Here is a 15441-nt window from a genome sequence, read left to right as displayed (position 1 = left end):
CATGTGATCTAAGCTCCATGCAAAGCTGATTACCGCAATGGTTAAAGAAATGTAAGATGGAGTTGACCTGCATAATTTTAATGTAAATGACGAACGAGACCCAGCTTCGCGGTCTTATTCATAAGCTTGCAGTTATCTTTTAATAGGATCGTGTTACGTAATCGTCATTAAATAGCAATTTTACACGAGCAACGATTTTCTAAAACTATGGGGAAGTTCTATAAAACGATTGGCTGAACGACAGAGCGCTTACCGATGAAATCGTTGGAGACTTAAGAACTATTACGCATTTTTCTCTTTCCGCGTGTTACGCGCACGCTCGTTGTTACAGACTGAATCCTGATCGAGTAAATGAACCGCGAAGCAAGTAGAATCGCAAGGAGGATCGTAAACTTCCGTGTTTCTAAATACATTGCTCTTTGGGCGTTGATTGCCTCGTGCGGTTTACGAGGCGTCATTTAGTATAACTAGACGCTTGAAAAACATATTTCTTAATCATGTAACGCGAGAAGAAATCGTTTCTACAAGATCCCAGATATAAATTAATTTATTAATCCTTTGAGAGACCTTTCAAACATCATTGGCACATTCTATAGGAAATTGCACTTTCCGTCGATACGAAAACTGCATGAAAATGGCTTCCGCTAGAAAAAGAGAAAATTTAAAGGAAGGACGTAAGTAATTCAACAAGAAAAAAGAAAATTAAAGTGCATCACTGTATGAAGATCTGTAGAATATATGTAGATTCTGTGGGAGATCTCTGATATGAATTAATTTATTAATCCTTTAAGGAGAGAAATGATTTGCCAGACAATATAAACATTTTCTATAAAAAAATTACTTGCTGAAAAGGAAAATTTCTAGAAAAGCTTCACATGAATAATTCAACCAAGAAGAACAAAGAAAATTAAAGAAGAGTATCGTGCAGAGAAAAAATTGCAAATTAAATCGCGATGAATTTTCATGAAACCCTCTGCGAATCTCTTTGTGATGCCGCCTCGATGTAGTATGTTGAAATATTCATCGTTTAGCCGTTTTACGATTAGAGAGGCACTTTCTTGCGCGTAACAGTGGCCGCTTACGCATACCGTGGAAATTTCGCTGGCTGCAAGCCGTGAAAATCGTATCGCCATCTATTTTCCCCCGATTCGGACGACTCTCGAGTTCTCAGATGTTATTCATTACCTGGATACAGCCGCAGCCCGCACCGGAAGGGATCGTTGTACGCGCAAATGCTAGCATCGTTATACACTGCCAGCATATCGTTGATCACGCTATTGTACTGAAAAAAAGGGAACAATAGGCATGAGAAGAGCTCCATGTGGAAGCTTAACTATCGCAAATTATGAGCAAAAGATTTTAATATATAATAAAAAAAATACGTTTCGGTTTGTTCGATCTTTTGTTTAAAATACAAGAAAGACTAAACTTTGATTTATTCTATTGATTAAAAATGATAATCGGAAAATGTACTGATGGAAGCTATTTCGATTCATCAGAAGTAACAGAGAATTCTTCAAAATTCTCGATACGAAATGGAGGAAACAAGAAGGTTGTAATTCACTAAAAAGAAGAGAGGAATAAAAGAAGAGGGAAAAGTAATAGAGAGAAAACTTTAGAGAGGAAAGCGAGAGAAAAAAAATTGAGGAGACGTTATTTCCTGTGTCTCGATGGATAGAACGTCTTGTAGCTTATTTTTCGTTCCGTCTTGTTTCCGTAATCATTTATTTTTAGAAAATGTAATCTATTATGGACAGATACTTCCTATTTCTTTGACCGAGCCTGTTATGCGACGAAAGGAAGTGCGTGATAGAATAGATTTGCTTGTTTTTCGTTTATTGCTTTGGGTTTCCTTTCTTGCACGATAGTTGAACGCCTTCCTTTGGCGTGAATTGAATCGATTACGAGGGAGCAACTGTTTTATTTTTTGTTTGCGTATTATTAATGTTTCTTGTATGGGAAACTAGTTAATAAAATGAAGTTACGTCGAGTAACACAATCTGGTTAATTCTTTCACGCGTGATATCGCGTATATGAAACGTTATATTTTAATGTGTTATTGTACAAATAGGTTTGTAAGTTGTGTAATTTTAACGCAAACTATATAAATGATAAGTATAATTTGTTTACGGTGAAACTAGCCTCAAACTTTTGTGTATTATATCTTCTTTACAAAACAAATTTTTCAAATTACAAAACCATACGCTAAACAATTATTACGCTAAACAAAAATTGGGCCTTGATGGGATTAGCAGTACATATTAAGTAGTTATTTACTCTGTCCAACTGATCCGGTGGTAACGCCGATGGTCCAACCACAGATAAATATCTAAGACGTCTTCTGACTACGGGATCTCTAATGTTATCCTTATCGATCTTCGAAATCAAGAACCAGGCTTGATTTTGAAAGTCTGCGTATATTCTCTGAGCTTCCAGCTGCGAAGAAATATTTCTATTTTAATAAACATTGTTAAAATAAATATCTTAATATCATTAATCTTTTAATGTATTTATTCATTCGATCACAGGCGTAATTTGTGTTAGAATATCCAAGTCTTGTGTCGAAGAACAAGGTAGTAATCGGTACGAAGGTGATCGTCCGAGCGAAACTGGTTCGATGTGCAAATCAACCAACGCCAGGTTTACCGTTAGAGATAAACGTTGCTATCTTTACTCTTCCTGGGATCAGAGATAGACGAAGGCGCTGGAGGAAAGGAAAATGCTCGAGAAAGTGTATACGAGTTTCTTTATGGGTCACTGGGAGTCGTTCAGATAGTGTAAATCGTAGAGGAACTCTAAATAAAAGTAAAAGTAGAAGAGTGCTACGTTTCCTTTTCACTTTAGATGTATCGATAACGAATGGCCCGAAACGAAGAAAATTCTTAAACGAGTTTTTCTAGAATGTTCAATTAACATTTATGCTTTATGCCAAATAAAATTGATACTTATTTTTGAACTAAATATTTTTTACCGCGTTGGTAACAGTCACCTGTTCTCACCGAACATAGGATAATTCTATTTCGAAAATTAATTACGTAATATAAAATTATGGTGTGACAAAATTATGCTAGTTTTAGAATATATAAATATCCAAAGGACAATGCTCATTGTAATGCTTGATAGATGAAACAAATCACTGCTATAGTTGCAGTTTTTTAGTTATGTTCGTAAGAATTTAATTTGCATAAATTTATTATACGATATACGGCCTAATTATAACGGAAGCGTCACTTCGGATATTTTGTAAATTCATTCACATTATACGCGCTCTATGCATCTTTGAACGCTTAAATTTCATACAAATACATTAAAATTCCCAGTCTCATGAGAGGCATATCAGTATTAAGCAACGTCGAAGAATCCCATGCACGTGTTTCACAGTAGGTCGCATACTGACGATACACGGGTTTCCCTAAGCTTCCAAGAATAACAAAAAATAATATGAAGAAACGAGGCAAGGATAGCCGACGATTATCATTAGCATCACGCGAATGTCTAGCGGATTTCGCGTTGAAGGCTGAAGATTTCCGTTCTAAGTTCGTTTGGACTGATGTTCCGTTGCGAAATCATTCAGGACACACCGATCGTACAATGGCAACGACTGGGAACGTTTCCCGCGGAGGTGTTCGGCCCCTCAGCGGACAATAAAGGCCGGCTACCGTCGAGGAAATCCCCGCGTACACGCGAAATCGCGATTCTCCGCGTCCTGACAGCCACGATGACGTTCCACGGTCTCACGAGCCGAATCATAGAGCAGGTCGAGGTCTCAGTGCCATCGAGTAACGTCGAACGGTTGTCTAGTGTAGAATATCACATAACGAGGATTATGAAAGCATCTGTTTTAGCGTCTTTTTATCTTAAGTAAAGGACAAGTATTGCATAAAAAATAGAAAAATTATTGCACTATTCCAAATAGGTATTCTGTAGAATCTATTTTTTGAAGTAAATAGAAAATGAGTGGACCGAGATCTATAGTGTATCTCGCTTATTTCTTTTTTACTCTAAATGTCTTATGGAAGATAAAATAAAGAAACTCGGTTTTCTCCTAGGACATTTTGTTTATCTATACACTATTAGGCTTGGATTAATCTCGGAGTAGCATATTAGTCATGGAACATGTAAACTTGAAGTCCTAAAGTTAGTTGGCTTGTTTGATTTGAACGTTACTTTAATTAAGCCGCAGGCTCGTGGGGAGACTGGTCATTAGTCCGGTTGAAATTAATCAAGGTCGGTTGCATTAACTCGAACAGAATTCATGGCCGTAGGTTGGTGACATTAACGAAGAATGAAAAGGTTGAACAATAAGGTGAAACTAACTCTTTTGAACGATACTTTCACGAGGTCCAAAAGTTTTTATCGTATGCGGGTATTTTGAACACGAATTCATAGAAATTGTTATTTAAATTATACATGCTGGTGGATAATTTGTATTTACCGCCTGCAGCTGCGTGTATTCGCTCACGTCGGTTTCGTAGGCCCACTGCGCCGCCACATTGGCGTTACATCTTTCGGTACCAAGGAAATCTAATCTGGCTAAAATATCTTGTAGCTGTGCTTCGGTAGGTGGAATACCTCTCCCGAGATTGTTTCGGGAGTCGTCGTTCAGAGAGGGTAGGTCTAGCTGGCCAGAGACCAGGGAGAGTAAGCCAAAAAAAATCCAAGCGTGCATTATCTGGAAGAAAATTGTAATAATTGAATGAAAATGACAAGAAGGGTTTAAAGTGCATTTAGCACATTTTGGGGAAAAAGCGGTTTTTAAGCGGTTTATACTGTCTCATAAGTTATAAACACCTAACGTGTTAAATATCTAATAATAAACGACGAAATATCTTCAATCTGTGTGTACTAAAACGACCGCTGAGAACTGTAGAACCATACTTCGCGGTTAATTTAGCTGTTACCACAATGTGCTATAGATCCTTGTTCGAGGTTTCCATTTGATTAATAAGATACAACTAAAAACATTATAATATGATAGTTAGCAAGAAACTGCTTATAATGTACTGCTATCAATCACTATTGCGCCGATAGTAGACACTTATGGCATCGACTGAAACTATATTGCTATTAATAAATAGAATCGATAAAAGAGATGAAGAATTCCTTTCTATGTCGCACATCTGTTCGTTCTCTTTTGGGTCAAATATTGAGAATAGCGAACTTTAGAGGAACCTTGGTGAATTTTGGAGAAATTCCGTGAAATTTCGTGAAATTCAATTGCTACCTAGTTCTATGCTAAATTCGAATAATTAATGTTGGAAAAATTTCTTTATCTTCTTCTGGAAAATTGTTTCAAATTACACGAATGACGACAGAGAATGTAAATGAAACCTATTGTTAGCATGATTTGAGATAACGACTACGTTGATTAATTTAATGAGAGCCATTGACTCGTGGTAGGTAGTACATTGTTTTCGTAAATCATACCGCGAGCTGTATTACAACTAGGACGTTTACGTGTAATTCATTTCTTGACTTCACGGTCACGTGTTATGTCTTCGCGTTACCTACTTCCTTTAGCATGAAAGGCTATTCATGCAGAGTAGTGGGTCATCTACGATCGCATGCCGATCCTGCCACCTTGGACGTTCGATATTCGAGCACGATCACGCGGCGCTATTAACCGACACGTGAGATACTTGCTATATCTAAGTCACGGATTGGATCTTTTATACAGCATCCTCCATCTCATTCATTTAGTACCTAATATTTATGCACTACTGTTACTGTAAAAATAAAAGCTTGGAAATTTCCATTATCCTCTTGAAACGAGAAATATTCTTCCAATATCTTGCATAAGAAGTATTCTTGGATCAAACCTTTTAAATATGTACGTGCGCATTCCAAGATTCACACACTTCTATCACCAAATTAAAAAAAAGCTCGAGGGCTTTATCGATCTAAATCAAAGGAACTTCAATTTAGCAATTTTTGCGATCCGATCGATCAAACTTTCGAACCATCATTTTTAATTCCGCGCACTTTTTCGACAACAATGAACTCGTGAAACTCTCTAATTAACAGATTCGCCGATTTATACATTGATCCTTCTAAATTTTTATCCCATTCACGTTGTGCACTTTCACCCTTTTTCCTTCTTCATCGTCTGAACATTCTGCAGTCCCTTCTCTTGCGAGTGAATCGTCAAGCGAAGTCGTAGCGCACCTCAAAGAGGGAGAGACTTACGAGTCCTTTCATCCCCCGATGATGGAGCGTCGCTCCTCCGTTGAGACGCTGTTCGATCTTGGATCGAGCAGCAGGCATATGAATCTCGCGGTCTTGGAAGATGCACGATGAGACGCGACGACGATTGTTGACGAGCGGCAGTTTCGTTCTGGCGTCGCTAAAAGCTTCGTAGCCGACGCCAAGTGTACATTTATCCCTGCGAAGCAGTTCGAACGCGACCATAGGGAGGTCATCCGTAGCGAGAAGTGGGGATCCGCATGTACACCATGGTGTCGTCGTCGCATCGACAACGTCTCGAATCGTGAATAAGCGTGGGAGGATCCGAGGGAGGAAGGGACATGCCAAGAAGATGAAAGAAAAAGACTTAAAGACTTACCTCTGAGAAATTGATGATGTGTGATGTCGTTTTTATTAAAAAATAAAAAAGACTGTCTGTATAGTCTTTGCTATAATCTGGCTTTAACGCTATATGAGTATTCAAGGTACTATATAAATATGGCTGGATATTTTATGTAACTTTATGTTTATGGTAAATCCTATTTCTACTTGAAACGACTAAGTGACTTTTTGTGGTACTAGATTATTGATCGCTGTAATCTCAACGTCAAACAATCCAGTTTTTACTGTTTTTTGCTCTATATGACACGGCGGTTCTGTGAAAACATTTTTACCTCATCTACAAAATTACTATTACTTTCAGTTCATATCAACATCCATTTATGGTATCATGTTTTTCAAGTAATCGCGATATCATGAGAAAAAGTTATTGTTTCTATTGAAATAGGTAAGAATCACATTAATCGTAATTAAATGAGGACATTCGAAGGAGATAAAGGTATGTTCGCGGACGAAAACAGGTCAGAGAGAAGGTTATAGAATCGAGGGCCAACCTGTGCTGGTCGATTACGAAAGTTCGAAGCTCTCACGTTGACACTCGTCGACCTCTTTCAATGAGTCTCATTGTCTTCGAGTTGAGTACGCGTCTCTTTTGCATCTCGCAACTGTTTTCCATTTATTCTACAATTCTATCAAACCAATATTTCAATTACCTACTTATGTTAGTTTCAAAGGACAATTTTGAATTGAAGAAACTTCACCAATTTGTCGCTTTCTCCAAAGAATGAAGGTCTTCCAAGGTTTCTGGAAATCTGCTAATTTTTGTAGATGATCCATTTGTGACGAAAGGGCTCAACTACGTGGTTCAGCGGTAATCGATCAAAATTGAGATGGATGGAAGACAGATGGAGACTTTGTGGAGGATTGATTACAGTAGGGTATTAGACGACATTTAGCAGAGCGAGAAGAATTATGTATTATGTGGCCCTTTCAAGAACCATTCAACATAGAATTCTCAAAAGTCCTTCTTTAGCCTAATACGGTTCATCGTCTGAACCTACATTAAAGAATATTCGAAACTGAGTATTAAACGAATGTTTTACGACGTTCGAAAGAATAATACGATTTACATATGAAACATCGACGAATTCCTCGAAAATATAAAAAATGACTCGATCGGACAAGATGATTCATCGCAGTTAATGTGTCTAATTATGTAATTATCTCTGAATCTCATCGATGCCGTTTCCTGCTTCGACTACCTGTGCTTCCTCCTGAGAATTCTTAAGCGTCATTGTGTCACCACTGCATCAACCTTTAATTGAAACTGTGATTCATAATTTTGCAAGTTTTAATAACACTATGCGGCCGTGGGAAGACAGTGGGGTTTAAATTGCACGTTTAATACGCATTGTTCGACAGTCGGTTTTCGACTCGCGATTAATCGCGATTTTCCATCATTTCTGCCTTTTCATCGAAGCGTCGAAACGCAGCTATGAATTAAAATTAACACTAAAGATTGTAGTTCCTTATATGTTTAACAATAATCCAGTACACAATTGTATAATTGCTACCTCAGTCTTGTAACAGACATCATTAAGAATTGAGTTAGCATTATACATTAGTAACTTGCGAAGATTTATCCAAATTTGCTATATATCATAAAAAGAGTTCTTTCCTGGATACGCTATACATGTATATGGACAAACCAATGAAACACATGAGCAAAATATGATAACTCAATTTCGTTTTAATCGATATTTTTATTTGCGTAAGAATGGATAAAGATCCACAGTCTAGTAACTAACAACCACTCTCTATCTCACTCCAGTTAACTGTCTTCCAATTCCAATTGCGATTTGCAATTTTGCAAGCAGAGTGATAAGATTGTGAACCGTGGGAAAGAATGAGGAGAAAATGGGTGATTAGTATTCATTACGTACACTGTTCAAGGCGATCGTTATGCATTTGTTTTCATTGATCAAGGAAAAAGCGTCCACCTGCGTGACGCATCGACCTGACGGCGACTAAACTCATCGATCGACAAGAAAACGTCGAACAGCCGCACCCTGCCGCGGATCACGAGGATAGTCTCACGATGATGCTGGAACTGTATATACGGTATTTCAGTCATCGTGTTACAATCAACAAGGATGTAATATTAAATAGAAAAATAAATTGAAATAAATTGAAGTCGTGTGTAAATGCGCTGCTGGATCATTTTATATCGATATCATGACACGTAATATTTAAACAAATTTTTTAGAAATAGATTCTATGACTCTAAATGAGTACATTAACCCTTTGTTTTAGGAGAAAGACTATACTTCGAAAACTGCTATTACCTCTCTTAGAATTCAAGATTACGTATTACGCGCACGTAGTTAATTACCGGGGTCTTCACGGTCGAAATTGAATTAACGCGCAGAAGGGCACGCACGGAACGCGAATTCAGGTTTCAATGCCATGAGCTAGCTCACGTCACAGGCAATAACGTGTAGCATAGCGCGCAGGTGGTTTTTACTTTAAAAGCGCGCCTCGTGTTCTTCCAGCGAGCAACTTTGACAATGCTAATCCTGTCGAGAGATAATGGGTGCACCAATCCCACGTACTGACCGCAATTCTAGGTTCAAGTACGCAAACATTTACGAAGCGCAGCCGTGCGTTTCTTCAGCCTTTTTGTTGGTAGCTGATGGGTCTTTACGCTCATTATCTCTATCCCAAGTCAAAGAAGATACTGTATGTTTTACGAATGCTTACAGTGACACGCGAAAATATTCGAATGCTCGTAAGAACCTTTTATAAATATAATATACAGAGTCAGGCCAGGTAATATGTAAAAGCGGAATAACATTTTTTCATTTTCGGCTTAGTCTTCGAGAAAATCGAGTTTGAAAATGTATCAAGAAATATCCCGAACATGGCTAATTCCGGACTGGCACATCTAAATGATCGCTTTTACGTGTTATTCAGCCGGATCTTGTATATTATGCGTGATATAGAAAAAGATCTTCAATTATTTCTGATGTAATGAAACTTCTTTTATTTCATCACTTTTTTACTACTGCATGTTTACTTCTTCATTTGTTAATCGTGGAAGTTGTATGGCATAAGATGATAAAACACGTTTATTTGCAAAGCAAATAGAGGGTAATTTAATGCAACAAGAGGAGATCCTGAGATTAATTGACATCTTAAGGTTCCTAATTTAAATACAATAACAAAGTAAGCATGTGATTTGACGCCGAGAAGAAAGATTGAAATAATTGTCGAATTGAATAATATATAATGCTATCTACGCTTCTCGAGTAATGCAATAAGTGTGATTTGATACGTCAAGGAAACATACGAGCGATTAAGTAAGAGAAACTCCTCTAGAGTGGAATTGCATAAGCAATTTGGCGAAGAAAGTAAATCTGTAAGATATTTCCTCACATCCACGTTACGTTTCGGTACACTTTCACTAAATCTATATCTAAACTTAATTCATCATGTTCACATTTTCTAACATACGCAGGGATGCAAAACTTTGTCCATCTTCCGCGCAAACTGACAATTCCATTGTAGCTATATAACACAAAACGGCGATTGTCAGCGTTATTACAAGGTAACCGATGAAACGTGGGAAAACAGTGATACGTGTTACCGGTATTACGCGAGCACGCTCAAGAATTATTCAAAATGCAACGCTACGACGATGGCAAGGTCAATCGGCTAAATGATTGAACTCTTTTCATCGATCGGTCCGTCAGACTCCTGGGTGAAGGTTAACGACGCGTTTCGCGAGAAAAGACAAGCGAAAAATAGCAAATCAGGTGTAAAAATCGTTGCAAAGAATCTAAAACGTGACATCGATACGCTTGTTGCATTGGAGACAAATTGGACTATTTTCATAGGTGAGAAGCTAATCCTAAAAAAGAAGTTATTTCATCGATTCATCAATCTTGTTACATAAAGTCCCGTTCATAAGTATTAGAATATGTCCTGGTTTCAAACAAGACGATTGAGATCTATATATTATAGTAAGTGAATATATTATTGAAATATATTTTCAAACGATAAATAATAATTTATGAAGTTAGTCTCGCTTTTTATAAGTACCCTATAAAAGAAAGTGTATGTATAAAAATTCATTGAATCGTAATACGAGATTGACGTAAAATTTAACGACTCAATTCTCGTTGATGTCTCGTTAATGAAAAATATCGAAAGATATCTCTGTTCTTTTATTTTACCTTATTCCACCTTTGGAATCGTAGAATGAATTTTATAAATAAAGAAGATCGTTACACGACGTCGACTTTTTTTGTGTCAACTTCGTTACGAAGAGCATCAACAGCGTGAACCGGAAATGGAGGGCACGCGACACATCTTCGCAATTCTGTATTACGCAGTCATTAACGTGATTGCGTATTGTCGTTCACACATAGACATGTACTGGAAATTCCCGCCCGACCTATGACGATTAGGCAACGTCAAATGTTATAAATATACGATTGAAAAAGCCTAAATGACCCAAATAAGAGAAATTTTTATTTCTTGTGTAAATATAAAAGATATAATGTTCATTAAGAGCTATTACAGTTACCAGTTCAAATTTAACTAGTATCAAAAAATTAAAACTGAATCTTTCGGCGCAATTTACTCAATTCACCATTTTGTTTTATGCATCCTCTTCCCTGAACAAATTTTTCAATCACATTAACAGGTTTCAATGAATTTTAACACACATTTAGAAAAATGAAATTACAATGTAAGTCATGAATAGCACCATAATTATTGTTATCGTTGATCTAAGGCCGATGATACGAAGATAGTACATGCAATTAGAGTAATTATTTATCGTCGATAGAATCGACAAGAGAGGAAGCAGCGTCATTTACGATTTCTGTGCGAAATCGTGAATGTGAAACATTGCATAAGAAACTGACTCACAAAGCGATTTTAATAAAAAATAAAAAAGCGGAGGACGCAAGAAGTCGCTGAAATTTCATTGAAAACTCTTGAATCAACTACTGCCCCCTTTTCTTATCGTGCCATTGTTTGCACATTGCTTAAAAAAATCATTGTCGCCGAAGACTGGAACAGCTGTGTTTTTTCAATTCAATTCAATGTAGGTTTACATCAGGCAATCTATTTATAATACATTCTATAGAACTTCTTCCTGTCCATATATCTTTCTTTCTTCATTCGAGATTGTTTTCGATGTAGGTTGTACAACTTCTGACGTACAAATCACAATAGAATAGCGTGTTTCTGAATGTGGATTATTCAAGCCATCTGCTACAAGGATACCGATTCCTTGACTTTTGATTACGCGGTAATTAGAAATTCTTCCGTTGATGATATGGAAACAGTTTTCCCGGAGCAAATGTGCGTGTGTGCAATTATTTCGTTACCGTATGCATAACAAATGAATCGCTACCAAGAACACGAACATAATACTAAAAATATAAGAATGATCAAATTATTATAATTATACGCTTATAATCAATTTATCTGCATTACGATATCCATTAATTTGATTCACTATGAAATAATCGTACGACAATTGGTGTCGTCACTTTTTCCCGCGCATGGAACTAAATGCGTAACTATAGCGCCATTGTGAGCGTGAAGGACACTGGTGGAATAATTTTCGTCCTGTGATCGTTCCAGAATTAACGAGGCCATAACTCGTAAGCTTGGTATTGCAACAGGAAACGAGAGTACGCCTTGCAGAATCTTGAATCTAGTGGTTTTACGTTATTGTTTGTACGCTTGTACTTTTGAAAATCCCTAGAATTTAGAGCCATGACAGTTCTCTAATATTCCACGAAAAATCACCGGCTACCATCAGAAAATAACTTTGTCAAATTTGGAGAAACTGTAAAATATGTGTTCCTTCGTTTATCGATCACAGTTCGGGTATTATTCGTTACATGAGATCATGCTGTTGCACAAAGAAGTTTGATTTGGAGCTGCACGTGACACCGGAGAAGGAAAATTATTGAATTAAAGATTATTAAAAAATTAAATTAAATTAAAAGAAACTTAAAAGAGGTAAATTATTAAATTTAGTATTCTTACAATTAAAATAATGAAAAATATAACAAGTTTCTATTATTAATGTAACGAATATTATAGAGTGTTCGGCTACAGATGTCAGAAAATTTAAGGAGTGATTCTTGAAGCCAAAATAAGACGAGAATCAAAAATAAAAAAATTGCATTTGCGGTTTTGTTTTTTAGATATTGGCAATTAAAAATCGGCCACATTATTCCTGCATGCGAGTAAATCTCTTTACATGAACGAAAAGAAGTCAGCCTAATTAATGGAGCACACAGTAATCCTCAAATCGAACGACACAGGTGGCAGCTTACTTCGTACAAGTCGTAAAGAAGAAGATGATATTCGGAGACGTAAACCACCCCGCTTTATGTTTTGCAAAAGAAATGGTAGATTGAACATTAAACCTGCTTACTCATGGAAATCCATAAGAGCATATCGGAAACCACCTTATGAAATTTCCGAGTAGAGAGGATTAATGTTTCCTCTAACCTTTACCTCTATAATTCATAAATAAAAAAGCATGTTGTTAATATTCATAAAAGACTTACACAGGCATCGTGATTGTCCCGACCGTAGGTGTCCACAGCAAAATCACACACGCACTGCGATTGTCTCTGCCGCGAATGTCCACAAAAATCGGTTTTCTTGTAAAGACAGCCTGTGTCGTTGCAGGCCAATGTGCTAGATTCACGGCTGGATTACCAGTGGATCACTGAGATGCATCATCGGTGGTGCCATCGACCGTGATTTGTGTAAATTTCGAATGGCGAAACAGGAATCGAGTGACGGTCAATTCTTGGGCTTTCCACTGAACCTTACGGTTATTTCGTGCATGGAGATACGTCGCGTAGGTTTGTTAGTTCTTTCGAGAGATCGCGATCTCGTTCGTTCCCGGCGTGCCCCGATTTTTCTTTCATTGTCTGATTGTTCGGGTTTCTTGCTTTCCCATTAAGCTTGCACATGAAGCTTCTTGCGGTCACGTTAGGGTTTATAACTTTCCGATATCTTCAAAAGTTTAGTGTCGCGAAAATAGAATGCTAAACAGTTTAGTACAGCCACTCATATGTCCCTTTTGCAAGACACGAAATTGTATATACAGCGTCAGCAGCTTCATTTTCTTTCTTGCGGTCCGAGTTAGACAGATGTGTCTTTGATACTGAACGCTGCCAGTAAGTATACGAATTATTGTACGATGTTTGTAAAGATCGATGTAATCATTGTGTAGATATATGTAAATATTGCGTAATGTGTGCTTCGTTTGAAATTTGGAAAGGTTTGTGTAGCGCTACGTAGAAGATGAATGTTTTTGTAGATGTATACATTTATTTTGTTTACAATCGTTCAACTGCGTACCTGCCACCGATTCGTGGGTCCCCCCCTTCCCCCACCACTTTGGTAGTTGCTCTGCGAAACTAAGGCGTCATTTAGTCGTCTCTTCGATATCATCGATAACGTGGATCGTATTGCGTCAGGTTTGCAACGCATTTTAACCTATTGGTGGGGTCGCTTCCTCATTACTATTCATTATTATACCTTTTACTATCGTATAAATCTCGTTATTATTATCGTTTAATTAATACACATTTATTTAACAATTCATTGAACATTAAGATAATGAAATTAAGTGATTTTCTGAAATCTTTTGTTTTAATTTTTCTTCGGTCGTCTATTTATTAAATGTTACTGTTACCGTAGCTTTTATCGTAAGCTTTCGTAATAAAATTTGAGTTTGATTGTGTTTTCATTTAATTATTTTATACATTTGTTTTAACTTGTAGTTATTTTTTTGTGCAGGTTACTGATCGATGGCAGGGATAATATAGAAGTAACTGGAATATTAATATATGGACGCAACGACGATTAATGATCAATCCGATGAATTTTCATGGAAATTTGGTAATATTTAATTTATTTTGACTACATAAGATAGTTGTGTATGAACAATTCTATTCTTGTTATTCGAGCATGGGTAACATTTGATATACAATTTATATTTACTTTAAAATATATTTGATACATATTTCATAATAGATAATTTCGTAATTATTTAATAATTAATATTAATATATAATATTAATATTAATTAATATTAATTAATATTAATATAATAATATAAATTTCGTAATTAATAATTACTAAGACGAAAGTAAATAAGATTAAATAAATCATTGTTCTTGATCGAATATACCAAATCATTCTCGTTTCAAACGAATTTCTAACAAATTATTTTACTTTTTCAATGTGATTTGAGATATAGAATTCTTGATAATTTAACGATAGCTTCGTATAGACGCTTTTGAAACATAGAAATCTTAATAAAAATAGTTTTAACTTATTTCGATAGGCATGGTAACATTCACATATCGAATTCAAATTATTTTGCTATATTATGTGAATTTGCTACAGTTAACGTCATATACTTGCAAATTCGTAGCTTATATCTTTTTAATAGAGGTGGCGCGCTAGTAGGCTCAAATGCTTCAAAGCAAGGTTTCGCGCGCGTTTCTGTAGTATTCTTTAAGTATATTTAGTTGTGAATTTTTGGATTCTTGCAAATATTTTGAAATATTTATAACACGCGATTATAGTGTATTAGTGGAGTGTATATTTCATATTCTAGTAACGAACATTCACAGTATAATTCTTGCAAATGATTGCACTGCATTCACGGTATTCGTAAACATTTGTTCGATATCGAGAAATATCTCATAATTTTTAACTATTTTTCATACTTGTTCCAATCTTTTAATAATAATTTTTTTAATGTAAAGAAGATAGCAGTATTTTCTAAATAAACGTTCGATAGAGAAAAGAAGAAAAATATCGAAACGATATTTCGCTTCTTTTACACCCCCCCCCCCCCCAGCC

At 36.3% G+C, this 15441-nt stretch overlaps 2 protein-coding genes across 6 annotated transcripts in view; one reads left to right on the top strand and one right to left on the bottom strand.

Annotated features, from left to right (window-relative positions):
• LOC100746911 (angiotensin-converting enzyme) overlaps positions 1 to 13234 on the bottom strand; it is a 58053-nt gene extending 44819 nt beyond the window's left edge. The window contains exons 1-4 of one of the 4 annotated variants that reach the window (XM_012384347.3): positions 13122 to 13234; positions 4436 to 4672; positions 2278 to 2436; positions 1186 to 1282 (exon numbers count right to left, since the gene is read on the bottom strand). In XM_012384347.3, coding sequence (XP_012239770.1) covers positions 1186 to 1282; positions 2278 to 2436; positions 4436 to 4669 — 490 coding nt within the window. In that variant the 5' untranslated portion in view covers positions 4670 to 4672; positions 13122 to 13234. Of the gene's footprint in view, positions 1 to 1185; positions 1283 to 2277; positions 2437 to 4435; positions 4673 to 5511; positions 5539 to 6186; positions 6424 to 13121 lie in introns of those variants that run through there. The other 3 variants (XM_012384343.3, XM_033320287.1, XM_024366827.2) reach the window with 3 other exon arrangements.
• A 71-nt stretch (positions 13235 to 13305) lies between these two features.
• The window catches only part of LOC100742491, a 38448-nt gene continuing 36312 nt past the window's right edge, over positions 13306 to 15441 (top strand). Inside the window, exons 1-2 of one of the 2 annotated variants that reach the window (XM_033320316.1) lie at positions 13306 to 13742; positions 14368 to 14469. In XM_033320316.1, coding sequence (XP_033176207.1) covers positions 14418 to 14469 — 52 coding nt within the window. In that variant the 5' untranslated portion in view covers positions 13306 to 13742; positions 14368 to 14417. Of the gene's footprint in view, positions 13743 to 13896; positions 14046 to 14367; positions 14470 to 15441 lie in introns of those variants that run through there. The other variant, XM_003484773.4, reaches the window with a different exon arrangement.

The sequence above is a fragment of the Bombus impatiens genome, unplaced genomic scaffold (assembly GCF_000188095.3).
Source record: "Bombus impatiens unplaced genomic scaffold, BIMP_2.2 scf_0020, whole genome shotgun sequence".
Classification (NCBI taxonomy): domain Eukaryota; kingdom Metazoa; phylum Arthropoda; class Insecta; order Hymenoptera; family Apidae; genus Bombus; species Bombus impatiens.
The sequence above is the reverse complement of the archived record's forward strand: the minus strand, read 5'-3'. Positions and strand labels throughout refer to the sequence as shown.